The sequence below is a fragment of the Panthera onca genome, chromosome E2 (assembly GCF_046562875.1).
Source record: "Panthera onca isolate mPanOnc1 chromosome E2, mPanOnc1 haplotype 2, whole genome shotgun sequence".
NCBI classification, from domain to species: Eukaryota; Metazoa; Chordata; class Mammalia; order Carnivora; family Felidae; genus Panthera; species Panthera onca.
In genome coordinates this window covers 30,876,521-30,903,845 of record NC_138353.1, presented here as the reverse complement: position 1 = coordinate 30,903,845, position 27,325 = coordinate 30,876,521, and the positions used below count along the sequence as shown (strand labels likewise).

The 27,325-nt window shown below is 41.9% G+C and overlaps 2 protein-coding genes across 11 annotated transcripts in view; one reads left to right on the top strand and one right to left on the bottom strand.

Moving 5' to 3' along the window:
- The first annotated feature begins 1,662 nt into the window (after window positions 1–1,662).
- Window positions 1,663–11,686, top strand: AKTIP (AKT interacting protein). Of its 4 annotated transcripts, none has more exons than XM_060650778.3 (10): window positions 1,663–1,771; window positions 4,592–4,706; window positions 6,246–6,451; window positions 8,625–8,689; window positions 8,777–8,877; window positions 9,367–9,455; window positions 9,533–9,631; window positions 9,724–9,831; window positions 10,653–10,713; window positions 10,877–11,686. In XM_060650778.3, the coding sequence occupies exons 2-10, from the start codon at window positions 4,665–4,667 to the stop codon at window positions 10,985–10,987; spliced, it is 882 nt and encodes a 293-aa protein (XP_060506761.1). In that variant the 5' UTR covers window positions 1,663–1,771; window positions 4,592–4,664; the 3' UTR covers window positions 10,988–11,686. The 4 variants fall into 4 exon arrangements, with proteins under 4 accessions (XP_060506761.1, XP_060506762.1, XP_060506759.1 ...); XM_060650779.3 differs by lacking the exon at window positions 1,663–1,771 and adding an exon at window positions 1,843–1,966 and having other exon boundaries at window positions 10,880–11,686; XM_060650776.3 differs by lacking the exon at window positions 1,663–1,771 and adding an exon at window positions 1,844–1,966.
- A 59-nt stretch (window positions 11,687–11,745) lies between these two features.
- The window catches only part of RBL2 (RB transcriptional corepressor like 2), a 55,488-nt gene continuing 39,908 nt past the window's right edge, over window positions 11,746–27,325 (bottom strand). For 6 of the 7 annotated variants that reach the window (XM_060650771.3, XM_060650772.3, XM_078438716.2 and 3 more), the window contains 5 exons: window positions 24,817–24,888; window positions 24,072–24,177; window positions 23,265–23,470; window positions 22,030–22,194; window positions 11,746–13,216 (listed from right to left, as the gene is read on the bottom strand). In XM_060650771.3, coding sequence (XP_060506754.2) covers window positions 13,046–13,216; window positions 22,030–22,194; window positions 23,265–23,470; window positions 24,072–24,177; window positions 24,817–24,888 — 720 coding nt within the window. In that variant the 3' untranslated portion in view covers window positions 11,746–13,045. Of the gene's footprint in view, window positions 13,217–14,022; window positions 14,167–22,029; window positions 22,195–23,264; window positions 23,471–24,071; window positions 24,178–24,816; window positions 24,889–27,325 lie in introns of all 7 variants that reach the window. The other variant, XR_009615371.3, reaches the window with a different exon arrangement.

Below are 27,325 nucleotides of genomic sequence, written 5' to 3'. Positions count from 1 at the left end.
AGACCATTGGAAGAAAAGGATCCTCTTTATTTTTCTGGACACTGTAACATTTGGGTGTGCCTGGGATGGCAGCAGCCATCTTGCTTCCAGCCTGAAAGTACGAGTCCAGGGACTGTTGGGAAGCAATATCTGAAGCCCAGGGTGCCACCCCCGGAGCCTGCCCTACCTTGTGAGATGAATCCCCTTGCTATATAAGCCAGTTTGACCTGATTTTTCTGGCATATGCCACCGTAAGGATTCTAACTGATGGCGTGTCTGAGGCATCCAGTGCGAAGCTGACACTTGTACATAAGCAACTGAAGCTCAGTGAAGCGGTCTGAGCTGGAGTAACACATGGGAGTCCTGGGTGAAGCCTGGGGGAAGGAAGGAGCTCGCCAAGGAGGGTGACTCCAGGAAAAGAAGTTTGGGAGAGGATGATGAACCTGCAAACAAGGTTGGGAGGGATTGGGCCAGAGAGGTGCCAAGGGAGACCACCTGTGGCCAAAGGATTTCCTGCTTGCCTTCCTCTTTATATTGAGTGAGACTAATATTAAGGACATGACAGCATTCCTAAGGGTATTCGGCCTGGACCAAAGGAAGTGGCTGAAGAGTGTTTTCAACTAGGGGAGGAAGTTGGATTTCAGAACCAGCCCAGGGGATTAACAAGAGTCTGGCTGCCTGCCACTCAAGAAGGTCTAAAATGACCAGAATTTCAAAGGCAACCAAAAATGGTACAGCCTAGTCAGACAATATTTCTCCTCTTCTGAGTGTAAGATAACTGAGTCAGGTGGAGATTGGAACGGCAACCTGGGAGAAGGCACCATCGTAAGAAAAGGCTTGGCGGTGTGAAAGCCAAGGGCAGCCATCACGGAATACGGCTGGAGACAGACGTGGGAAATGAGATGGGAATATGGGAAGGAGGGCAGCATGGGGTGTGCCCTCTAAGTCCGGCCGAGTTCAGCTTTGTTCAGCCCGAAAGGGCTTCCGTGGAAAACTTCTGAGCAGTAAAGGGTCGGATGTGCTAAAGGTGCTCTGGATCGAAGGGAGGGTTTGGGAGGTAAAAAGAAATCGAGTCAAGGGGCCAGAAAGAGATCCTCAAACTTCACTTTGAGCCAGATCACCAGAGGTGGTTGTGACAAATGTACTTTCCTGCTGCTCACCTCCCCCCCCCCCCCCCATGCGGATTCTACGGGCTCAGTCTGATTGGCACATTTTTTAAAAGCTCTTCTGGCAGAAGCTACTGCCAAGCGTTGACTGGGGAGTTTAGTTCCCACCATGGGCTCCTCCTACTCTGAAAGAACACGGGCGTCTGTCAATGTTACATAAAACGTTCCCGCAGATTCCCCCGACCTGATAGCCACTCCCCGCGGACCAAGAGGGCACGACGAGGGGCTCGCGTCTCCCTGAAAGCGGCACGCTCACGCCGCGGGCCCCGCCCGTCCGCAGGTCGTACTTTCAGGGACGCCGGCCCCACCCCGGCCCTGCCCTGGCCCCAGCTTCGAAAGGCAGCAATCACAACAGCCTCCCTAAAAGGAGGCAATGGCCACGCACTAACCTGTGGGCAGGTCTTTATTATGACTGGCGCGTGCCGTGGCCAATTACGTTCAGGCGCTTATTTGTTTCCTCCCCCCTCCCTCCCAAGGGGCCGACACTTCCGTGAAGGACAGTTCACTCCCGGCGCTGTTACGTAAGGGGAGGGTCAGGCGCTGCCCCACCCGAGAGGAGCAGATTTGACTGGTAGGACGGAGTGCTGTCATCCTAACGCCCCCGGAAGAACGTCCTTGACGGACAGGTATGGGAACCAGTTGGCACCGGGAAGCTGGGCGGAAGCGTCCGGGCTCAGGGGCGTGGGGCAGGGGGCGGGGCCTGACACCGAGAGCAGGGCGGGGCGGGGAATAGGCAGGGGCCGGGCTGGTGCTGCGGCCAGAGATGCTGTGGGGCCGCGACGGCACCCAGCAGCTGGGAGCACTACGTTGAAAACGGCGAGGTGAGGTGCACTGCTGAGCCGGCTGTGAGGGCTGTGAGGGCCGTGGGGTCCTTCAACCTGGGCCGCTAGCGTCCTCGGCCGGGTATTTGTCTGTCCTACCCGGTTCTCTGGACTTCGTAGCGACGGCGGCCGCGCTGGGACACGGGGGCGGGGCCGGGCACCTGTCCGCGTTTGCAGGCACCTGCTGCGCCGGCTGCCGCGGGCCTCGGGGCTGTCCGGGTTCCCGGCCGGGCGGCCTGAGGCAGGGAGGCAGGCCCCACTGGCTCGCCCCGTCCGCGTCCCGCCCTCCCCGCCTCGGTCCTGCGCCCTGGTTGAGGGCGGGGGTGGGGGGGCTTCCCCGAGCCCTGGAGGCCCTCAGCTCCCCACCAGAGGGGCTCGCGGGCCCGGGGCCGGCCTCGAGCTACCTTGGAGGCTGGGACACAGCCCCTGCCTTGCATCACCTCGAGACAGGTTTGTCCAGATTCCGTGAGTGTGTGGAGATGGATTTCCGCCCTGGGCGAGGGTGCCCGTCCCGGCTGTCCGCAGGAAGCCGGGCCAGGGCCGGGGCTGTTCTCGACTCCTCTTAACGTGGAATTTAAAGCTGTTCGGGTGATGTGTTAAGTTAGTGCCTATTTAGGGATTAAGGCACGTAGGAAAGCAGCTCCTTTTTCTAAGTTTTGACTCATGTCATGTTCAGATCATTCGTACAGCTTCGAGGTACTGATTTCTCAGCTTGTGACGTAAAGGAAGACAGACAGTGTGTTTGGTTCGTATGGCCAGCATACGAACCAGCAGAAATTTTCAAATTGTGTCCTAGGGCTTCCTTTCATTTGTGTCACTCCTGTTGGAAAATGCTGTACCGTGCCTGGGTAGACTAGACATCTAATAAACGGTGTAGGTATTCTCTAAAGGTGACAATTTTTCCAGGTGATTATGGTGCTATTGGAAATATTGGCAGCAGTAGAAAATACCTTCAGCTTAAGGACAGGAGACACTGGCAGCAAGTTTCGATTCTTAAAGGCAAAGTCATAGAATCATTACATGTTAGACTTGGAAGAGACCATACAGGTGAATGATTCACCTCAATAAACTTATATGGTAGTGAGCACTGTTGTCCCAAGGGGAGGGGGTCCCCTGTTAAGTCAGATCTGTCCTAGATGACAGCGGGGTGCTGTACATTACTCTGGATCTGGAAACCACTGTTGTTTTCGTTGGGTCAAACAGGAACACGCCAGCACACATTTTTAATGTCCCAACCATTTTCATCTGTGTCCTAGTCACCTTTAAATAAGGCAGATTTGTGGAGAGATCTCAGCAATATTGCTATTTACTGGATGTAAGTCAACAGGTTAGTGGAAGAACCAGGATCCTCATTCCTGTGACTTAATTACTGGGTGGCATTATGCCCTGGAAAGGAAAACAGCAGTAATTGGCACCCAGGAGATAGGGGAGACTTGGTACCCACCCGTGGATATCGCCGGCTTGTCATAAAACAAATGTTTGCTGTCAGGGACATTTGGTACGTGATTCTCTAATGATTTGCTTCTTATGAATTTAGTCGAGTGTTGCAGAGTTCTGTCCCTTTTAACCTTCAGCCTTTTTGATTGGTGCGGGTAAGCCTGTGCCCACAGAAGGAGATCTGCATTAAACATAACCGCGCCTGGGGCAGATCACCAGAGCTGAGGAGTTGCTGTTCTTCCAGCCTGGCTCACTGCTTTTCCTCTGCCTCTTCCTCGGTATTTTTAGTAGATGACCCACTGACTTTGTGACCTTTGAGGCATACTTTCTTGTCCGTTACTTGAAGCTTTGCTGGAAGATTTGTTCAGGAGACGTTTTGCAGTCCTCTCTTGCGTGTTTATTACTGGAAATAGCTGAAAGAGACCATTTCTTGAGGATGGTCCTGACAGGACCCAGTTTTCCCTCTCTTAGACGCTCTGTCTTCTCTCTGTTATGTCTTTGGCTACTAGTTTTGCTGGGGAGAATCATTTTGTACTTAAAACAACTCATATAAGGCACTTAAATCAGCCCCCTTGGCTCTTTAGCTCCTGTAACTGCAGTGACAGGCCTTGTGTGTATGTGGGTACAGCACTCCACACCTGGCTCTCCCTGTAGCCCGATGCCCACAAGTGATGCCGGCAGCAGCTGTTGTGGTCCAGCCATACATTCTGCGTTTCTGGCACCAAAGCTCAACTGTATCACTGAATATTCTGAATCCTGGCCAAGGACTCGGTACACAGATTCCTGTAGGCATTTACAGGTGGGAAGAAGTGGCTCAGTCAAGTGTCCCAACTCTTGATTTGGCTCGAGTCATGATCCCAGGGTCATGGGATCAGTGTGAGCCTGCTTCAGATTCTCTCTCTCCCCCTCTGCCCCTCTCCCCAGCCTTAAGGGCGCGTGCACTCTCTGTCCAAAAAAAAAAAAAAAAAAATAGTAATAATAATAAAACTGGGAAAGAAATTGGAGTCAGAAGAGGGAGGAGGGTATTGAAGGAAACTTTCTGAAGACTTTGTTCCCTTAAGTTTTTATAACTATTATATGATGTTAGGTTGAGCTTCTGTTTAGAGTGTCAGATTTAGTTCTTAACTATTCTGGAAGTCTTAACTGTTGGTGTTGGTATGTTTCTGTGTTTTCCCATCTCATCTTTAGGTAAAGTGACTTCTGAGGACCGAAGAGTTTGATGACACAAGACCACTGAATTTCTTTGTTTGGAGTCCACGTTATGAACCCTTTCTGGAGCATGTCTGCAAGCTCTGTCCGCAAAGTAGGTGTAGTTGATAAATTTAGTGAGGAAACCTATTCGAGTCAAAGTAGAAGTCAAAATAGTTCGTACCAAGGTTGCCTATAATCTTAACAAAATTACCTGCTTTCCTGGTTTTAGGTTGTACTTTTTTTTTTTTTAAGTTTATTTATTTATTTTTAGTAATCTCTACACCCAAGGTGGGGCTCGAACTCACAACCCTAAGATCAGGAGTCACACGTTTTTCTGGCCCAGCCAGTCAGACACCACTAGGTTTTACTTTGAGAAATAAGTAGTTAGCTGACTAAAGTCAGTTTCTGAGACTGAGATCATGGCTCAAATAGAAGTCAATTCTCGTAATCATAATTCTAAGATTATTTTGACTTCGGTTATATTTACACATGATGAAATTTGTGACACATTATGGTAGTCTTTTTACTTAATCTGCAGGATTCCATTAGAGAAGCCTTGAGAAAGGACCTGTTCACCGTGCTCAACTCGGACTTGTGGGCACTGGTTTAATTTTTCCAAACAGAATGTCTATTTTTAAATTGCAAGAACAGTACGTTTTATGAAAGCTTAATGCAGACAAAAAGAGAATGAATATAAGCCATAATTCCACCTTTAGGAGACACCACCATTAATCATCTTTTTTTCTATGCACACGATATCCATTTTTAATGAAGTGAATTAAAAAGCCTCTGGCTGTACTTGAGCCAAGGAAGTGCCTATGAGGTGATGGTTTAATCTCTGACTCATTTAGACCTATGTTTTTGACCGGCTGACAGTGTATGCTGACAGGGGATAGTGCACACGTGGTTCACATCCATCAGAGACAAGATCAGAATCAGAGCAGCACAAGTGAGAGCATAGAGTCACTCGTTGTTTTGAAGTGAGGTGCTAACATCAGGTGGTGACTGGTTTCCTACTACTATTGAGCTGCTTTGCACCTGACCTTCTACAGCACCTAAGAGCCAGGGGACTTTGTAGTCTTGTACAGTTGTCTGTTTGCTAAGTAACGCCTTGCCCTGTTTTTGGGGTCCCCAGAAGAAACCATTTCTTCCTGTTTCACATAAATCCTGTAAATAAATATTGGCTTTATTGTTTTTATAGGATGTACAGCTTTAAAAAAGTTTTCTGTTGCTTTAGTCTTCCTTCAGTTTTGTTCTCTAATGGTTGGCCTGCTCAGAGGACTTTCAAGTCACCTTGATCATGGTGCTGGAACGTCTTTGTGAAAGAGCCATTCCAGCTTTTAAGTCAAGGATAAAAGTGCATCACATGTACTTTCATGGTTTAAGAATCATACTAACAGGGGTGCCTGGTTGACTGAGTTGATTAAGTGTCTGACTCTTGATTTCGGCTCAGGTCATGATCTCACGGTTCGTGAGTTCGAGCCCCACACTGGGCTCTACGCTGACAGCACAAAGCCTGCTTGGGATTTTCTCCCCCTCTCTCACTGCCCCACCCTGACTTGTGCATGTTCTCTTTCTCTCTCTCAAAATAAATAAACATTTAAAAAAAGAATCATGCTAACAAATGTTCTCACCACTTCATCTTGAATAGCGATCGGATGGTGAAGAGAAGGCATTAACAGGGGACGTGGTAACCAGCCCTCCACGCGCCGCTCCAAAGAAACAGCTACCTTGTATTCCCAAAAACGCTTTGCCCATTACTAAGCCTACATCCCCCGCGCCAGCAGCACAGTCCACAAATGGCACACATGCTTCTTATGGACCCTTCTACCTGGAATACTCCCTTCTTGCAGAATTGTAAGTACTTAAACTATTCGGTTAAATTTTGAATGACCTTTGAGGATGAAAATGAAAATTATTCTGGTGCACTCTATAAATGGCTGCGTCGTTGAATCTTAAAGCTCAAATGCATTACCCTCCAATATCAGGTAAATAAGATTTAAAGGCAAACGTGGGGGGCGCCTGGGTGGCTCAGTCAGTTAACCGTCCGACTTTGGCTCAGGTCATGATCTCATGGCTCTTGAGTTCAAGCCCTGCATCAGGCTCTGTGCTGACAGCTCAGAGTCTGGAGCCTCCTGATTCTGTCTCCATCTCTCTCTGCCCCTCCCCTGCTCATGCTTTCTCTCTCTCAAAAATAAATAAAACATTAAAAAAATTTTTTTTAAATAAACAAAGGCAAAGGTAAATGTGGGCTTGCGTTTCCATGTCTGTTTTGGAGAGCAAGAGGAAGAGACTAAGATTAATAAGCAGGTCAGGAACTGAGTAATTTAATTTTGGTGTTCCTTTATATGAAGTGAGGAAGTCCCCTCCTGCACAGGTGCTTGTAGAGAGCGGGGCAGCGGGAGGGCAGCAATCTGTTCTTCCTTGGGTCAGTTCCAGCTGGAGGCGTGTGCTTCACTGTGGTGGCCACCTCCTAAGAGGCATCCTGACTGTGGCTGAGGCGAGGGTCCCAGTCAGAGGGTCAGGGAATCAGACCTTAGGAGTCAACAATTGAAGGAACTGGAACCACTACCTTAGAGAAAACTTAGGAAGTCCTCGTTAACACTGCCTTCGTGTATTTGAAGGCCTGTCGTTAGAAAGGGGGTTTGAGTTCTGCTCTGTGACCCACAAAGACAGAAGTAGGCAGTTACAGGGGAGTTCGAAAGATTTGGGCTTCGTGCAGGTAAGAACCTGACTGAGGTTGCACGTCTGTCACAGGCGGAGAGGAGCACTGGCCGCGCGTGGCCCGCCACAGGGGCTCACACAGCGTTGGGTCTGCTCATTTGTTCCTGGGGCCAAAGTATGGAGAATGAATTCTTCACTTCTGTCATTTTTAAGTCCCTTTGTACAGCATCCCCACACATTCCCTCACTGTACTCGTGTTGTGTCACGGTCAGAGGGTCTGAGGCCCCAGCACAGTTGGCGGAGTGTGATTTGGTGGCAGTGGTCCCTTCAGCTTTATAATGGAGGCCTTGTGTTTGAGGCTGGAGCAAGTCGGACAGGCTTCCATTGTGGCCTCAGATCTGCTGTCTGTATTAGAACACAGCGCGGCCTCACTGTGGTACACCCATCTGCCGGCCCTACTGCTGTTGACACGCTGAAATTTTAGTGACTTAAAAATGGAGTAACTACTCAAAAATGTTAAAAAAGAAGCATGATGGCAAGTAGGCAACAAGAACAGTCGACTGAGGTCCCAAAGTTATTTCTGTAACAAAATTCAGGCGTGGCGGGCGAAACACATTTTAAGGCCCTCGGTCAGCATCATTCAGGGTCTGGTCCCTGTCTTCCTTCCTTGGGCTCCCAGGAGAGCCAGTACCAGCACTGTCCATGCACTGGTGTTCCCTTGCCACAGCACCCACGGGATTCAGGTGTCTGCGTGGTGGGGTCAGTGTAGGAGTAGAGGATAGCATGAGCACCTGGTATCGATGCCTGCCTTCCGCGAGAACACTGCACATGTAAGCACGGCCCTCTGCCACGAAGACTGGGGTTGAGGCCTCAGTGACGGCAAGCCTGTGCGATTTTTCTTTCTAATTACCTAAAACCGTGTTTCAAATGGCTTTTGAATGTGTGTGGGTGAAATCTGTCGTCCACAGTCACAAAAGCAAGAACTGTACTCTCTCATTTACCGAAAATTTAATGTCCAGAAATGAAACCAGGTTGTCTCGTTCAGAATTACCTACCAGCCGGTTTCCAAGATGATGTTTTGGAAACGTTGACTTCTGGGAGGAAAACTTGAATCTTTGTGTATCCTTGTTTGGCTTGACGTTCTTAGTCCGGGGCCCTCTCTGACTCCTTGTCTCTCTGTGAGCTTGAGTTATAAAGCTGGGGAATGGGCCACAGTGTGGGCCACGTGAGATCGTGACGTGGCTTGTGTCAGGTGTCAGCTGCCCCTCGAGGGACTATTCCTTCTCTCGAAAAGTGAACGTAGGGTTGTTTGATATGTGTGTGTCGTTTCCTTCTGTACAATTTCACTGTTCTGCTTCTGTCTTAGTACCTTGGTTGTGAAGCAGAAGCTCCCGGGGGTCTACGTGCAGCCATCTTACCGCTCTGCATTAAGTAAGAAGGATTCACTCTTAATACGTAGCGTATTTGGTTCCTCTGACAGAAACTTAGGCCTCAACTGTTTTTTACTTTTTCCTACAGTGTGGTTTGGAGTAATATTCATACGGCATGGACTTTATCAGGATGGTGTATTTAAGTTTACAGTTTACATCCCTGATAACTACCCAGATGGTGACTGTCCAGTAAGTAAGAAATCAAGTCTGGCTTCATTTGTTGGGTCTGAGAGGGGGGGGCTTTAAGGACTTGCAAGATTTCTTGGTTCTTTTCCTGAGCTCGTGATTTTATGATTTCAGTTTCCTAAAATGTTTTGTCTACTCTGTCAACTTTCAAGGGAATTTTTGTGCTTTGTTGTTATCTTTTGCCGTGCCAGCCCCTGCCATGAGCTTTCCTTGTTTCTCTGCTCAGGGTGTGCAAGAGAGGCTGGGAGCTGTGCTATAGCACCGACTGTGTGCATGGTGACCATTGTGCTGTAGCACAGTGACTTTTTACCGCCTTGCTTGCAAAATAGAGTTTTATAGGAAAATGGTGGAGGTTGTTAGGTACGCCTCTTGAGGCAGCTCTCTGACTTAAAACAGCAGGACTGCCTTGCCTGAAGTTCCCTTTACAGCTGTCTGTATGGGTCTAATAAGCTCCTTGCTTCCATTAAAGGACACATCTCTCTTTAAATACAGCACTTGGTGTTTGATATTCCCGTCTTTCACCCACTCGTCGATCCCACCTCAGGTGAATTGGATGTGAAGAGAGCATTTGCCAAATGGAGGTTAGTAAAGAAGTGTTTGCTTTGGTGATCTAGGTCAGCAAGAAGGTGCTTCAGTAATCATGTATGTCTCTCTTCAGGCGGAACCATAATCATATTTGGCAAGTTTTAATGTACGCACGAAGAGTTTTCTACAAGATTGATACAGCAAGCCCCCTAAACCCAGAGGCTGCAGTCCTGTATGTTACTCTGCTTTGTTATGTCAGATAAATTTGAAAAAACAGCTAAGTAGACTACGTTGGTAACTTTCTGATTGAAACTTTTAACACAGGTATGAAAAAGATGTTCAGCTTTTCAAAAGTAAAGTGGTTGACAGTGTTAAGATGTGCACTGCTCGTCTGTTCGACCAACCTAAAATAGAAGACCCCTATGCAATCAGGTAAGTGGTACGTGATCTAGATAAACTGCACTTTGCCATCTTGTACTTCCATTTTCCAGGTGGTTGTAGAATGAGGATTTGAAGGGAAAGTGTATAATCTGTTAGCCTACAACCTTTATAATTTGTTGGCAACTCGATTTCTGATACCTCTTGGGCTTTCCCTAAAATAGAAAGCTTTATATCGACTGGCATATCGTGCCAATAGTAAGCTATTGAGTGACTTTGATTTCCTAAGGATGTTTGTAATGTGCACGTTCAAATCCACACTTTTCTTTCAGTTGGCAGTTTTAGCTGGAGCCCAGCTGCTGTATCCCCACTGACATTCAGGTTTGGGGAAAGGAGGGAAACTGAATAGTGTAAATCGTGTGTTCCTTTAGCACTATGGTATTTAATCTTGGAAGCGTCTGAAGTATGGAGAACTGAGGAGTTCGTAATTTAGCTCTTTGGCAACAGATATTGCTGGGAAGGTCGCGTGGCACAGTGGTTAAGGGCTTGTGTTCTGCAGACCGCATGCTTGGTATTTGTGCTTACTGGCTTGGGTGACCCAGGGCAATTACTTAATTTTACTCCTGCGCTTTCTTCACCTGTAAACAGCAGTACTTCAGAGGTGGCTGAGAGACTGAGATGAGCTAACCCATGTAAAGGGCTCTATAAGGGATAGTCATCCTGTGAGAGAAGCATTTGGATGAACATCTAAAACTTACATGTTCGACAACGGGTTATCGTTCCTTAAGTTTTGTTAAGGGGACTGACTTCAGTATTAAAAAATGGATGTTATACATATTTAGTAAATCAGAGCGGTTTAATATTTTTCTCTTAAGCTTTTCTCCGTGGAATCCTTCTGTACATGATGAGGCCAGAGAGAAGATGCTGACTCAGAAAGTAAGTACATAACCATTTTTGAAATAGTGAACTGTTTCCTCTCTGAAGGTCTTCATTGGAGACTATTTATCCTAAATACAAATAACGTTTTGGGAAATGGAGATTTTGGCACGGTACAAACTCCTCAGGCGTATTTTTAATGTCTGTTCTTGATTATGCCTAGAAGAAGCCGGAAGAACAGCACAATAAAAGCGTTCACGTTGCTGGCCTGTCATGGGTAAAGCCTGGTTCGGTGCAGCCTTTCAGTAAAGAAGAGAAAACCGTAGCAACTTAAGCGCTGGTGAATCCAGTGCCCCGTGCACTTTCCTGCCGGCTGCGGGCCTGGTGAGAGCTGACCGGTGGCAGAGGGCCGCCAGAAGAGTAAAACTGTGCGAACAAGGACTGCTATCTGTGTCCATGGATGCTTAGGTTCTAACAGCAAGTTTTGGAAACCTCTCTTTAAGTAATGCATTACTTCTGTCAGAAGTGTCTTTAGGGTGGTTAACTAGTTCAGTACTCCAAATTATTGGGGACCTCGAGGCTTAAGTATTTTTCTGAATATAATGTTAAAGGTAAGTTACATTCATTTACACTAATAGAGTAGACAGTTGGGCGTGCTATCCAGTGGCTTTACCCCCATGGTTTCAGTTGTACATATGTTAGGACGCGGGAAAGAGGTAGAGAGAGAGCAGGTTCCATAGCTTATTAGCACTTGTAAGTGGAAGATCATCTGAACCTCAGTCTTCAGCCTACTGTCTCCCTGGTTTACCAGCCCCTGTCATCACTGAGGTACATGTTAGGTGAGGGAGAGGAAACCAGAACACTTGTTCATGGTGGTTTATTTGTTTGTTTGTTTTTTTTTTAAGCAAATTACTTACTGTATTTTTATGGCAGAAGGGAGAGAAAGTGTTAAAACGGTTTCTAATGAAGTCAGATATTTAAATGATGAATGACTAATGTGTTTTGTAGAGACAAAATAAACCAATAAATGATTGCTCTTTGTCATTTATGCAGGAAACTAGCTACCCCTTTCCCAATATAACTAAACAAAGATTAATTTATAAATGCTTTATTGAAAAATACACTTATTTTCATATAAAATTACAGTAGCAGTAAGTATCTTGAAGAGGTTTTATAAATATTTTTGCAGACCACTATTCTAACTGAACAGTGTAAGTTCCATATTTCTTTCAGAGCAATATGAAGTTACCCAGTAACTTGGTTTATACTGATTCAATTTACAATTGAATTTTCTCCCTAATAAGATTATTCATTCAACTTTAAAACTGCTGGAACGATAGTGATTAATAAAGGTATATAGAGATAATTCAACAGCTGTTAAATAACATTTCTAATTTTTATAAATGGTACTATGTACTAATAAAAACCTAAATTCTCCAACCTATTTTTTAAACTGCCAGGAACACACCCAAAGATATTTTAAGTTTATCATCTTAATAGACACGTGTCTTTCAGGATAACTACCTCTTAAAGAAGAGGTCAGAATTTTTCATATTCCCTTAATTCAACTTGATTTAAAATCTTTACTTAGCCAACTGATCCCTATTAACAACAAAACACTGGAGAATTAAAAACACATGCCCAAAGGCAGCTACTGGGGCTTTAACAGTTTAAAAAAAGTACAAAAGCATCAAAGATGATATTGCATGTTTAGCCTGGAAGTTTTGTACTTAATAAAGTTCACATTATAGAAAGTGCCATCGCAAATATACAGCAAAATCTGGGTTACAAAACCATGCTTTTTACAGCCCTAAAGTGCCACTTCTTATACAAGTTCACTCACACATTGCACACCAAACAACCCAGCACTTCCCACACCACCACACCTAAAGGGGAGAGGGAACAGTTACACCACAGGAACAGGAGACTGGGGTAAGAATCTAGGGCCTCCGGATCGGGGCTCTTGCCCTCACTCTGTTGCAGGAATGCAAAAACCTCCCACTCCTACCAGGCATTTTGGGACAAACACCTAAGTTTTTGTTTTGCTTTTCGTGAGGGCCAGAAGCTGACCATGAAACAGGTGGGAATGAACCGAAATACAGTCCCTCTGCTGGAGCACATCCACAGAGACCTCTTACACAGAGGTGAGCACGCTCTGTTCTCTGCAGCTCTTGTAAAAGCTTTGCCGAAGAGTTAAAAAAAAATCCACATTTGGATTCTAAGCAGTCTTGATGGCAAGCACTGAGTGGTAGGAAAAAGGCAGCTGGGATGAGTAGAAATATCCAAAGAGGATACTGGAAGATTAGGAAAAGAGCCCCATATGCGAGCATGCATTAAATGGTGCTGCTGGACAGGGTTTGTGAAAAGATAATTTCAATACAACAGACTAACCTCAGTGAGAACCTCGGTCATTAGCTACATCTTGGAGACGGCGTAATAAGGCAGAGTGATTTTCTGGGCAAATTCTTTTTGCGGGTGATTCACTTCCATCTTCCAAAAGTATCCCTCTCTTTTTGGTTGGAGTTTCTCCTGTCCGTATCATACTGTTAATTTCTCTCAGTCTCTAGAGTGGGGAAAAATAGATAACAACTTTAAAATGCTAATAAACATAGTTCGGTGTTCAGTCCAAGAACCTTCGAATGAAGAGCTTACCTTCAAGAGGATGAACCTCTTTATAAAGAAAAGAACTAAGCCGTATATCCTTCCGATTTCACCCCTCAGCTGGCTGACTCTCCTGACTACCTGGGTCGGAGGGCAGAGTGTTTCTATTGTGGACAAGCTCCAGGGGTGATTCTGATGTACACTTTTCCAAAAGTAAGAGATTGCAAATTTGTGGGTTGTTTTTTTTTTTTTACAATAGGGAGCACCACCTTGCTATGCCATATTTAGTCAACTCCCTACATCTCCACTGTCCTTTTTAAGGTTTTTTTTTTTAGCAAGCGACAGAGACAGAACGTGAGGGGCAGAGAGAGAGGGAGACACAGAATCCGAAGCAGGCTCCAGGCTCTGAGCTGTCAGCACAGAGCCCGACGCGGGGCTCGAACTCACAAACTGCGAGATCATGACCTGAGCTAAAGTCGGTCGCTTAACTGAGCCACTCAGGCGCCCCTCTCCATTGTCCTTTTTAAAAAAAGTGTAATTTTACACTGTATTATGCCTTTTTTCAGTCCAGTGTTATGCATTTAGTAGCTATTCTCAACTGGAATTTCACAGGACAAGTAAGCCTTACTTCCCTAAGGCATCCATTGTAGGTAATTTATTAGTATGATCTAGAAGGTACTCCCATCCCTGGGAGAATAGAGAAAAGTTAGGCAAATTATTTTCTGTGCTATGTGGTGATCATGAGGAACCCTGACTGAGAGGACCTACCAGGATGCCAGAGAGACTAGACCGACATAGAGTGCCTTCAGCATTGTTTCTCCAAAGGCCCAAAAGTCAGTTACCAACGTCATTTTCTGGTAGTTTGTTGGTTACAGATTCTTTTTTCACGTGTTACTTCATTGTCCATGTTTCCTTATGGAAAATATACTCTGGTTATTCACCTGTGTTTGTTACAGGAAACCTCAAACAGGAAAGTAGGGAGAAGAGTGTAATGAAATCCTCCCATGGCCATCAACCCACTTGACCAGTTCTGGCCAGTCTGACTTGATCTACATACCCTCATTCATTTCCCAGTCCCCACACTGTTTTAAAGCTAATCCTAGACATATTTTATTCATAATATTTTATTTTGAACAAATTTTTCTGATGCTTTAAATAAAATCACATGTTCTTTATTAGCGTATGCACTTTCTCACCTTCTCAAATCTTAGCCATCTTAAGAAAGCTTTCTTTTGACTTCTGCCCTCTTACGTTCCTAATCTCTAGTCTACCGTTTACTTGAATATTCCTTAAATTGTTAATTGTATAAATGTTATTTGTATATAATGAATACATTATAGGATATATATTACACAGTGTACAACTGTATAACTTAATACACATAAGACAATACATACCATACATTTATATTATATACTAGTGTTAAATATATTACATATAATTTATATAGGATACCCAGTATCTCACACATCACAATTTTACACAATATGTACATATTTAAAACACAAATACTGATTACAAAAAATTCACACAGCATATGCCTAGATTTCTTGTCCTCACCCAATCCCCAGGATAACTACTATTATCTTTCATTCACTGAACAAATCAGGCTACTGTATAGCCTTCAGCTCTTTAGGAATGCTCTCAATACAAATGTAATTATTACGTGGTTTTTTGGGGAAAAAAATGAAATGGTATATCTTATGTGCTGTTTGGAATATTAGTCAACATTTTGTCTTTGATCTTCCCATATCAGTATATATGCATCACATCTCTTTAACTGCTATACAGTATTCTACAGTATGTCTGTATCCTAGTTTAATCCCCTATTGATGTATTATTTCCTCCCAACTGTTTAAAAATGTAAGCAACGTAATATTCAACAGGCTGTACCAATCCACTGAAACTGCCCTACAGGTGTCACTAATGATTCCTAATCATGCTAATTATCTTGTGTGGTATTCTAGAATTCTTTTCTCATGGTTGTTAAACGTTAGGATAATACAGGTTGGTTCTAGACTCAAGGTACTTTTTTTTTTTTTTTAGTTTATTTTGGTGGGGGTGGGGGAGAGGGGGAGGGTGGAGAGAGAATGATAATGAATCCCAAGCAAAGCTCCACACCATCAGCACGGAGCCCAATGTGTGGCTCAAACTCACACCATGAGATGGTGACCTGAGCCGAAGTCTGATGCTTAACTGAGCCACCCAGGCACCCCGACTCAAGGTACTTCTGATCTCAGCTCTTGTCTGTCAAGTCATCATGACAAATGTTTCTTTAACCAATAGTCTAATTTTGCTATTTAATGGAGAAACTCCTAATTCTGTGCTAAAACTTTTTTTTTAAACTTCCCAGGTGGTGATAGGACAGTCACTGATCTAAGTGCTTAACATAACTTTTTTTTTCCACAAAATGTCATTTTTTAAAGCTTTACATATAGTAAAATTCATCCTTCTTAAGCGTACACTTCTGCATGTTTTGACAAACGTATGTAACTACAGTAAGTTTCTTTGTTCCAAAAAGTTCCCACACTGCTAGTTAAGCTCCTACCCCCACACACTGATGATGTTCCCTGTCCCTATAGTTTTGCCTTTTCCAGAACGTCACAGAAGTGAAACCCTATAGTAAGTGGCCTACTGAATCTAGTACTTTTCACTTAAGTACTAATGCATCCGAGGTACATTTATATTGCTGAGTTTATCAGTTTATTCCCCTTTATGGCAGGCAAAGGAGTTGCCCCTTATTGGGTGTACCACAGGTTTGTTTATCCAGTAGCCAGCTGGAGGACATGGGGGTTGTTTTCCACTTTTGGGCAATTAGGAACAGTCCTAAACATTCGTGTACATGTTTTTGTATGAGCCTTAGGTAAACACCCAAAAGTGAAATTACTGGTTATATGGTAAGGGGATGTTTATAAGAAAATGCCAAACTATTTTCTAGGTGTAACAGCTATGCTGTATCGTTTCACACTCTCACCAGCAATACATAAAAGTTTCAGTTGTCTCACATCATTGCCAGAATTTGTTCATGTTATTTTTTAGATTTGGGCTAATGGATAAAGCACGTTCAAGTCTTTTGCCTAGTTTTAAATTTGGTTGGTTTCCTTTTGAATTTTGAAAATCCTTTATGTTTTGTAGGTACAGATAAGAGGTATGTAAAATTTTCTCCCAGCTTGTGGCTTTTTTCTATCTTTTAAAACAGATATTTTTAATTTTGATGAAGTCCAATTTATCAGTCGTTTATGGATTGTGCTTTTGATGCTGTTATCTAAGAAATCTTTGTTTATACCATGTTCACAAAGATTTTGTTCTCCTATGGTTTCTCCTAGGAGTTTCATAAGTTTTACATTTAGGTCTGTGGTCCATTTTGATTCATTTTTGGATCTGGATGCACAGTATGGATGTAGGTTTACTATTATTATTGTATGTGGTTACCCAGTTGTTTAGCACCATCTGCTGAAAAGGCTGTTCTTTCTCCGCTAACTTACTTTTGCACCTTGCTGACAATCCACTCACCATGTACGTATGGTCTATTTCTGTGTTTTATTCTGTTCTGTCGCTCTGTATGTCTCTCCTTTTACCAATACCACATTGTCTTGGTAACCACAGCTTTATAGTTAAGTCTTGAAATCAGAGAATGTAAGTCTTCCGAATTTTTCATAATTGTTTTAATTATTTTAGTTGCATTTTCATATACATTTTGGAACCAGTTTGCTACCTTACACAAATAATTCTGGGATTTTGACAGGAATTGGGTTGAATTTATAGATCAAGTGAAAGAAAACAGACATCTTGAAAATGTCATCCAATTCATAAACATGATATTTCTCCATTTTCTCCATCTTTCTTTAACCAATGTTCTGTAGTTTTCAGGATATGAATCTTGTACATCTTTCGTCAAGACTTACCCAAAGCAGTTTTTAATGTTACAGTGCTTTAGAAAATTTCTACTTCTCACTTGTTGCTAGTATACAGAAGTAAATTTGATTTTTGTATATTAGCCCTAGAACCTTGTTAATCTTACTAATTCCACTAACGTTTTTTAGATTTTGTGATTTTTCTATGAAGAAAATCACGTTGTTTATATGGAAGACAGCTTTATTTCTTCCTTTTCAGTCTGTATGCCTTATTTATCTTGCCTTATCATATATGACCTTGCATATGGTTATAATGTTGAATAGGAATAGTGAAAGTAGATACCTCGTCCCTGATCTTAATAGTGGACAACTGGGGAGCCTGGGTGGCTCAGTTGGTTAAGCAACTGACTCTTGGTTTCGGCTCAGGTCATCATCTCAAGGTTCATTGGATTGAGCCCCACATCAGGCTCCGTGCTGACAGTGCAGAGCCTGCTTGGGATTCTCTATCCCTCTCTGCCCCTTCCACATTCTTTCAAAATAAATAAATAGTTAAAAAGTAATTTAAAAAAATAGTGGAAGACTGAATGCCTTCTAAGTGTATTGGTAGCTATAGATTTTTTTAGTATGTATTCTTTATCCGATTAAGTTCCCTGAGAGGTTTTATCATGAATGAATGTTGTATTTTGTCAAATGTTTTTTCTTCAACTACTGAGATGATTTATCATCTTCACTTTTTAGAAGAGTTTGTATAGAACTGGCAGTACAATTGACTTCTGAACATGGGTTTGAAATGGGTCCACGTACACATGGCTTTTTTTCAATAAAGTACATTTTCTTTTCCTTACGATTTTAATATTTTCTCTAGTTTATTATAATACAGTATGTAGTATATATACAAAATCTGTGTAAATCAGCTGTTTTTATGTTGTTGGTAAGGATTCCCATCAACAGGCTATTAGTAGGTACATTTTGGGGGAGTCAAAAGTTATACACAGATGTTCCACTGCACAGGGATAGGATGTCCTAACTCCCCCTGTTGTTCAAAGGTCAACTGTATTTCTTCCTTAAATATTTATTTGGTAGAATTTACCAGTGAAGCCATCTGGGTCTATAGTTTCCTTTGAGAAGAAGTTTTTATGTTACAAATCAGTTTAATAGATAGAGGGCCATTGAGACTACTTGTTGACTGTGCTCTGGAAGTTTACGTCTTTCAAAGAATTGGTCTATTTCATCTGCATCATGCATTTATCGGCAAAAAGTTATTTTTTAACCTTCATTATATTCTCAATATCTGTAAGAACTGTACTGATAGCTCTCATTTCTGATATTAGTAATCCATCATTTCTTTTATCCTCATTAGCACAGACGGATCAATTTTTTTAATCTTCTCAAAAAAAACCCTAGTTTTTAGTGGTCTTAAAATATACAAAGTCGTCTATTTCATTGATTCCTGCTTTTAGTTGTGTGGGGTGAAATCACAGGTCACTAATTTGAGACCTTTCTTCTTTTCTGAGTATTTTAGTCCTATAAATTTCCCTCTCTTAATACTGCTTTTGCTGCTGCATCCCACAAATTTTGGTAAGTCAAGTTTTCATTTTCAAAATACTTTGTAATTTTTAAAATTTCTTCTGTGACTCATAGAAATATGCAATTTAGTTGCAAATATTTGGGGGTTTTCCAGGTATCTCTGTTACTGATTTCTGATTTAATTCTGTTGTGGTAAGAGTAAATACATTATTTGAATCCTTTAAAATTTACTGAGACTTGTTTTATGGTCCTGAATGTGGTCTCTCTTGGTAAATGTTCCATGTGCACTTGATGCTATTAGAGTGTTCTAGAAATGTCAGCCAGTCTGGTTGTTCACTTCTGTCTACTTGTTCTGTCAATCATCGCAAAATCTTTTTTTTCTATTTAAGGATTTTATGTCCTGTGCTGGGAAATGACTTCATTGCTGATAATGACATGAAAGCTGGCGTGGCTGCATTAATTAGTGTCAGTAGAGTACAGATAACTTTTTCTATCCTTTTACTTTTTTTAAAAACCACTTCATTGGGATATAGTTTCCATACCATACAGTTCAACCCCTCGAGGTACACAGATCTATGGCTTTCCCTGTGCTCCTAGAGTTGTGCAGTCATTATCCCATTTCATCGTGCAGTTCATTGTGTGGTCATTTCCACGTGTGCCCAGTGACAGAAGCCCTCCATCCCTCCCAAAGCTAGGCAATCACTAATCCACTCTGTGCTTCTATAAATTTGCCCATTCTGGACATTTCATAGAAATGGTATCGTACAGTATTTACTTATCCTGTGTCTGCTTTCACTTACCATAATGTTTTCAAGATCTATCCCTGTTGTAGCCTGTGTGGTACTTCCTTTTTATTGGAGTAATATTCCATGGTATGGACATGCATTTTTTTTTTATTCGTCAGTTAATTGGATATCTCAGTTATCATCCTTTTACTTTAAACTGTTTGTGACTTTATATTTAAAATGGGTTACTTATAAGCAGTAAATAGCTGGGTCTTGTTTTGTCCAGTCTTAAAATTTTTGCCTTTTAATTGGTGTATTTAGACCATTTACATTAAAAAAAATTTGTTTTAATGTTTATTTTTGAGAGAGGCAGAGAGAGACAGAGCGCAAGCTGGGAACAGGAAAAGAGAGAGAGGGAGACACAGAATTCAAAGCAGGCTTCAGGCTCTGAGCTGTTAGCACAGAGCCCGACGTGGGGCTTGAACTCATAAACCAAGAGATCATGACCTGAGCTGAAGTGGACCGCTTAACAACCGAGCCACCCAGGTGCCCCTAGACCATTTACATTTAATTGCTATTTGTTTGTTACTTTGGCCTTTTGAATTGGGTATTCTGACTTCTACTCATTTTGTTTCAGTTAATTCTAATCTAAATGGAATTTATTTGGTTAGAGGGTGAAAATCTAACACAGGCATACTTTGCTTTATTGTGCTTTGCAGGTAATGTGTCTTTTGTGGCAACCCTGAGTTGAGCAAGTGTATCAGTGCCATTTTCCAACAGAATTTGCTCACTTTGTGTCTCTACCAAATTTTAGTAAATCTCTAAATATTTCAAACTTTTTCATTATTATGGTGATCTTTGATCAGTGATTATGACTCACTGCTCAGATAAATGAATCTGTGGTTAGCATCTTTAAATTAAGGTATGAACATTTTTTTTAAGATATAATGCTATTGCACAATAGACTGTGGTATAAACATAACTTGTATATGCACTGGGAAACCAAAAAATTCATCTGACTGGCTTTACTGTAGTGGTCTGGAACTGAACCCACAGTATCTCTGAGCTGTGTATCCCTTCAACTGCTTTTAGGGCTTTGCTGATTTATGTTTCCAGCATTCACAATCCCACTGGCAATATCACTGGAATTAGATCAAACTTACACAATGGCTGGAGGAAACTTTATCTTTTCAATATTTGGTCTACTAAACATTAGTGTGTCTTTGTTATTCAAAGTTAACTGATTTTTCTACAAGGGATAAGATTATTCCAAGGTATGTTAATACTGTAGTAAAAGTTTTTTCATTTTCTAAGATTTTTGCTGCTATCTTTGTTTTCTCTAACTTATTTTTATTTTTTTAATGTTTGTTTAATTTATTTTTGAGGAAGAGAGAGAGAGAGGGAACATGAGTGGGGGAAAGGCAGAGAGAGAAGGAGACAGAATCCCAAGCAGGCTCCATGCTGCCAGTACAGAACCCAACATGGGGCTCAAACCCATGAACTGTGAGATCATGACCAGAACCACCCACACGCCCCCCTCCAACTTTTTATTTTAAAAGTTGGAAGAATAATACATTGAACACCCTATCATCAGTCATTAACACTTTACCACATTTGTTCTCTCTGTATAATTTTTTTTTAGTTGAACTATCTGAAAATAAGTTGCTCACACCGAGGCAGTTCACCTGTGCCTACTTTAAACATATTCTCCTACATAATCCAGTACTATCAATACCAAAGGAATTTAACAGAAATTTAACATTCAACTCCCCCATTAAGTTTTCCCACTTGTCCCCAAAATGTCCTTTTTACTGTGCTTTTCTGTGCAGAATCCAAAGATCATGTACTGCATTTGAGTGTCCTGTCTCGTGCTCGCTTCGGCAGCACATATACTAAAATTGAGTGTCCTGTCTCTTTAATCCTCTTCACTCTAGAACACTACCCTCCCCCATCTACTCTCTCTCTTTATACTGACATGTTTTTTTGAAGAGTCGAGGCCCTTTTTTGTGTGTGTTTCTTTCTAAGCAATCTTTATGAATAAGAGTATTGCATCCGGGCCTTTAGGAATGAACTGTCCTCCTAAACCCAGCACACGTGATTCCCGGTGCCTCAAGGACACTGTGTTCTTTCCCTGTTCTCCTACTTCCTGGATACCCCTTCCTCCCACATGTCAGCACCTTGCTGACTTTTCTTCCATCAAGGTCTGATGCAAGCTTCTCTCCCCATCGCAGACAGAGGCAGATGCGGCTGCACAAATCGGCACTAACAGGACTAGCACACCACACTGTACAAAACGTCCACTGCTCCCCTTAGACAGAGATGCTACCTGTCCCAGAAATAGATATTCAATAATCAGTTTAGAAATTCAAGTTTTCTTAACAAAAATTTGGAATTTTAAATGGAGTAAAAATCCCCAACTCCAGATCTACAGGAGAGTGAACTGTAAATACACAAACAGGAAAAGGAAGGAATGAAGATAAATCTAAATCCTTTACTCTATTTCCAGCCTTAACGTGTCCCCCAAACCCCTGATTTCTGCTTTGCTGGGACCGACTTTTCCCTGGTAGCTCCCATCGCTCATGGGAGTGCTGAGTGTTTTCCATCAACCCCAGTTCTAGCATCCTAGGCATTCTGGGGTTAGTAAAGGCCAAGATTTATGTTAGGCTCACCTTTGAAGGACTGTTGCTGAAGTAATAGAAAATCTTTTCTCGAGGAGAAAGCATCGTTTCATTTTTATGTGGTGAAATGTAGATAGGATGATTTTGAGATAGCTGTATTCGGCGAGGAGAGCCTGTCCTGACAAATGGATAGGGAGAAAGAGGAGGAGCATCCATCTGTTTGGGGGAGAAAAAGTCAGCATTCCTAAGAAAGGTAATGAAATTTCTAATCAGGTATTTTTTATGAAAAACTTAAAACATTTTTTATTTAAAACATTTTATTTAAAACAATTTTTTTAATGTTTTCTTTTTTTGAGAGAGAGCAAGCAAGGGAGGGTTAGAGGGGGGAGGGGGAGGCAGAATCTGAAGCAGGCTCTGAGCTTTCAGCACAGAGCCCAAGGCGGGATTGAAACTCATGAAATGAGAGATCATGACCTGAACTGAAGTTGGATGCTTAACCGACTGAGCCACTGAGGTGCCCCTAAAAATGGTTATTTTTACTGAAAGAGTAGAGAGATATAATAAGCCAGTAGCTTTATGAATGGCAAACAGTAATTATTAGCAGCAACAATTACACCTAAAGAAAACCACCCAAATAACATGTAAGTGCTGGCTTTGTGCCAGTCGCTGTTTTAAGCATTTTTAATACATTATAGCATTTAATCCCCAGAGCAACCCTATAAACTAGGGATTACGCCTATTGCCATTTTATATATGAGGAAACAAAAGGCAGAGAGAAAGCTAAGTAGGTTGGGCACCTGGGTGGCTCTGTCAGTTGAGCATGGGACTTCAGCTCAGGTCATGTTCTCTTGGTCCCTGAGTTCAAGCCCCACGTCGGGCTCTGTGCTGACAGCTCAGAGCCTGGAGCCTGCTTTGGATTCTGTGTCTCCCTTTCTCTCTGCTCTTCCCACTCTTGCACTCTGCCTCTGTCTCTCAAAAATAAACATCAAACATTTTCCTGGAAGGGCACCAGAGCTGATCAGTTTTGGACACTATGAATGCATGCAGTTTCTCTCTTGTATTACAGTACTTTGTAGGGAATCCAAATACCATCTAATTCTTGTTTAATGCTTCACAATAAAAGAAATTCTGTTGGTTAGGCATATGATTTCTGTTAGAGATTTCCTCAGCTTTATTTAACAAATGAATGATTTATAAGACCAGTTTACATACAGAGCAGCTCAACCTATGTGATTCCTCCTCCCTGTCACAGGTGAAGAAAGTATGAAATAATCCGTCACACTTACTACGTTTGCTTGTGAGTACTTCATGGCAAATGTTTTAATTTGCTTTATGTAGATATTGTTGTAGAACTGAATGAGGTCTCCCCTCTCCTCCTCTTCCATGTCACTGTTGGCGCCTGTGAGGCGAGTAGGTGTAGGAGGAGCGCTGCTGGGCTGTGGAACAGGCAAGGTGCTGCTGGACCGCATGACGGGACTGGAGTCTCTGCTGGCTGCAGCAGGTAGAACACAGGATGATAAACAGACACTGCTCATGCAGCTTGTCTTTAAAAAGAAAATTCAGGAAGATAAAGGCGAATAGCTACCCTCTGTACTTGTTTAATGGCAGCCAACGGGCACTCTCTTCTTCATCCCAGGGAGAAAGCGCAGAATATTAAGTAGTAACTTGACCCCCTGCCGTGAATGTAGTAAAAGCTTCCGGGGTAGTTTTCGTTAATAAGTTACACCAAATTTTCTAGGACCTGTGCCCTTCATTCAGTGATACAAATCAACAATTAAGGGTGGTATTTCCATAGCATGGTTTCAGTTAGCGTGCCAGATGTTTCTGGAACTCAGGCCAACAAATTCCTGCCGGGAACCTTGTCTAATTTCCCTGGAGAAAAATGTTACACACAATGTGCCTCCAGGCTATGGGATGAAGGACAAACAACTTTGCCACTGAATTCAGAATTCTGTTTATTGTTAAGTTTTTTGCCAATATTTTCAGTTTCTCTAGTCATAATTCCATTTAGTAAGCCTCAGTCTCTAGGCCTAAAAAGTGAGAAGCTCCTAATTTTGTCTTTGTAAGTGTTCATAAAGATCTTAAACACTTACTTCTGTCTTTGTTTAGTTCTGTTGGAGAATTCTGATGGCTTCTGCTGTCACTGCTGCCAGAATTTCTTCTTTTCCTTTTCCCTTTTATCAAAACACTTCTATATACCTTTAGAGAGACCACAAGAAGGAGACAGATTCATTGAGCATATCCTAGATGATATGACCTTGACTTGTTCTTTAAATCTCACAACAACTCCATTTGGTATAGTTGTCCTCCTCAGGGAGGTTAATAAATGCAGCTAAGGTCAAAGATCTATTAAATAACAGGTCCGGGACTTACATTAGGGCCTGTTTGGCCTCAAATTCCAAATACAGGCCTATAAAAGGATAATACAAAGAGCAGTGCTAGCACCGAACCATGAAATCAAGTTATTCTAAGTCAAATACAAAGATCCTGCATACCTATCCTTTGAAATAAACGAGCAGCATTAAAGGTAAAGTGAGCTTTACCTTTAGTGGAGCTAAACCAGCCTCCAAGGTGACACAGAAACCAAACAACTTCCTCAACTGCCATCTATCCTGTGATTATCCAAACTAAGAAGAAATCAAATATTTCACCTCATCGTTTGGAGAAAAGAGGGCGTAAACTAATCAAGATGGGAAGAAGATTAAAGAAAAGACTTTCTTAAAGTAGAATCTTAGTTTTTATCCTGGAAAAAAGGCCTTAGAATCAACTGTGGTTATTTTTTTATACTTATCAAACACTTTAAGCTTTATTTTCAGCCCTGAGAGAAAATATAGTTACCTGGCTCCGGGCCTGTGGCTGAGTCCTATAACAACGCATAATATTCTGGAAGGACTTGTCTTCTTTTGTGACCTGGCAAATAATGAGAGTATCCTGAGAGAGAAATTGACTTCAAGCAAAATATTTTGAAGAGCTCTGTGAATCTGCTCCCCAGTGAAAGTGGTGACAATCATATAAACAAACAGCCATTTCAAGTCTCTGGAAATGGTCCTAAGGGCATATAAAAAATGAAGAACTACTATTCAAGAAAACCTATTAAAATTCAATACCAAGACAGGGAGTAAGTGGTATCTGAACAAAAACCTGTACTAAAAAAGTACGGTTAACAAATGAAGAATTCACCAGAGGGACAAAACAGATTTAAACTGGCAAAGAAAAAAAGAATTAGCAAACTTGAGATAGGCTGTGCAATCTGAAGAACAGAGAAAAAGGAAGGAGGAAAAATGAACAGAGCTTCAGGGAGCTGTTGCATTCAGCAAACATACACAGGAGAGAAGCAGAAAAAATGTTATAAGAAATAAAGGCTCAATCCTTCCCAAATTTATTTAAAAAATAGTAACCTATATATCCAACAAGTTCTAAGAATTCCAAGTGTAGGATAAATGCAAAGAGATCCATACCCAGACATATGGTGAAAATGCTGAAAGCCAAAGGGAGAAAATCTCGAAGGCATCAAGACAAAAAACAACTTCTTGCTTACTAGGAAACCCCAATAAAATAACAGGCAACTTCTCATCAGAAACTATGGAAGCTGAGAGACAGTGGAATGTGCTTAAAGTAAAAAACTAAGAATTCAGTGTCCAGCAAAGTTATCTTTCAAAAATGAATGAAAAATAATCTGATAAAACAACAACAGTGTTAGGTCTGCTAACAGACTTATCTTACATGAAATACTAACAGTTCTTTAAACTAAAAGCAAGTGACCCCATGCGAAGCCTAGTGGCTCGTTGGTACAGCACACAGCTCTTGATCTCAAGGTTGTGAGTCTGAGTTCCACATTGGGTGAAGATACAAAAATAAAATCTCGAAAAACAAAAATAAAAAGTGACTTCAGTAACTCAAACACACATTAAAAAAAATCACAGGTAAAGATAATTATGTGACTGTAAAGACAGGATAAAATCCATATATATTTCTCCACTAATTTAAAAAGCCACTGTATAAAGCAATACATAATTAATGTATTATTGGACCTAAAGCATACCAAAATGTGATACATCTGCCAAAACCAGCACAAGAGGAGGAGGAAAGCTGTACTGGGCTAAGGAAATGACTCCAGACGACAACTTGAAACCACAGGAACGAATAAACAGGATCAGAAATGATAAGATGAATATAACAAAACCTATAAATTAAGTATACTCCTTTCTTCTCTCAGTTCCTTAAAAGTCATAGAATTCTAACATGACAATGTAATTGTTGGATTTGTAACATTTATGGATGTAATATGTATCACAATATATCACAAAAGATTAAAAGGAAACAGCTATATACAAATAACACCCCTGTGGGGCGCCTGGGTAGCTCAGTCCGTTGGACGTCCGACTTCAGCTCGGGTCACGATCTCACAGTTCGTGGGTTCGAACCCCGCGTCGGGCTCTGTGCTGACAGCTCGGAGCCTGGAGTCTGCTTTGGATTCTGTGTCTCCCTCTCTCTCTGCCCCTTCCCTGCTCATGCTCTGTCTCTGTCTGTCTCTCTCTCTCAAAAATAAACATTCAAAAAAAATTAAAAAACAAGTAACACCTCTGTATCTCACCAGAGTTAAGTTAGTATAAATCTAAAGCTGATCTTGATATAGTTAAGATGCATATGTAGGAGTGGGGAAATTGGGGAGATGCTGGTCAAAGAGTACAAGCTTCCAGTTATAAGATGAGTAAGTTCTGGGGATCTAAAATGAAGCATGGTGACTATAGTTAACAATACTGTATTTATATACTTGAAAATTGGTAACAGAGTTGATCTTAAATGTGAGGTGATGGATGTTAACTTTATGGTAACTGAAATGCAATTACATATACATGTATCAAATCATTACATTGTACACTCTATGGTGTACAACACTTATCTCAATAAAACTAGGGGGAGAAGGAGGGAGGGAGAGAGAGAAAAGAGATGTATATGGTAAGCCCTAAAGTAACCACTAAGAGGGGCTCCTGGGTGGCTCAGTCGGTAAGCGTCCGACTTCAGCTAAGGTCATGATCTCACGGTTCATGAGTTCAAGCCCTGCTTCAGATTCTGTGTCTCCCTCTCTCTCTGCTCCTCCCCCACTCACGCTCTGTCTCTCAAAAATAAGCAAACATTAAAAAAAATTTTTTAAAAAGTAACCACTAAGAAAATTTTTAAAAATGGAAAAAGTCACTACTGAAAAAAATGCTATATCACAAAATATTCATCTAATGCAATGAAAGTAGTAAAGGAGGAACAGAGGACCAAAAAGACACATATAAAAAGTAAAATGACAGTTATAACAATAACACTAAGTGTGACTGGATTAAACAACACAATCAAA

Excerpts from the sequence above, each read along its gene's own strand:
- AKTIP (XM_060650778.3), top strand. The coding sequence starts at position 4,665 with ATGAACCCTTTCTGGAGCATGTCTGCAAGCTCTGTCCGCAAA. Across the intron at positions 6,452-8,624 it reads TACTCCCTTCTTGCAGAATT|TACCTTGGTTGTGAAGCAGA; the intron begins GTAAGTACTTAA and ends CTTCTGTCTTAG. Across the intron at positions 9,632-9,723 it reads AACCCAGAGGCTGCAGTCCT|GTATGAAAAAGATGTTCAGC; the intron begins GTATGTTACTCT and ends CTTTTAACACAG.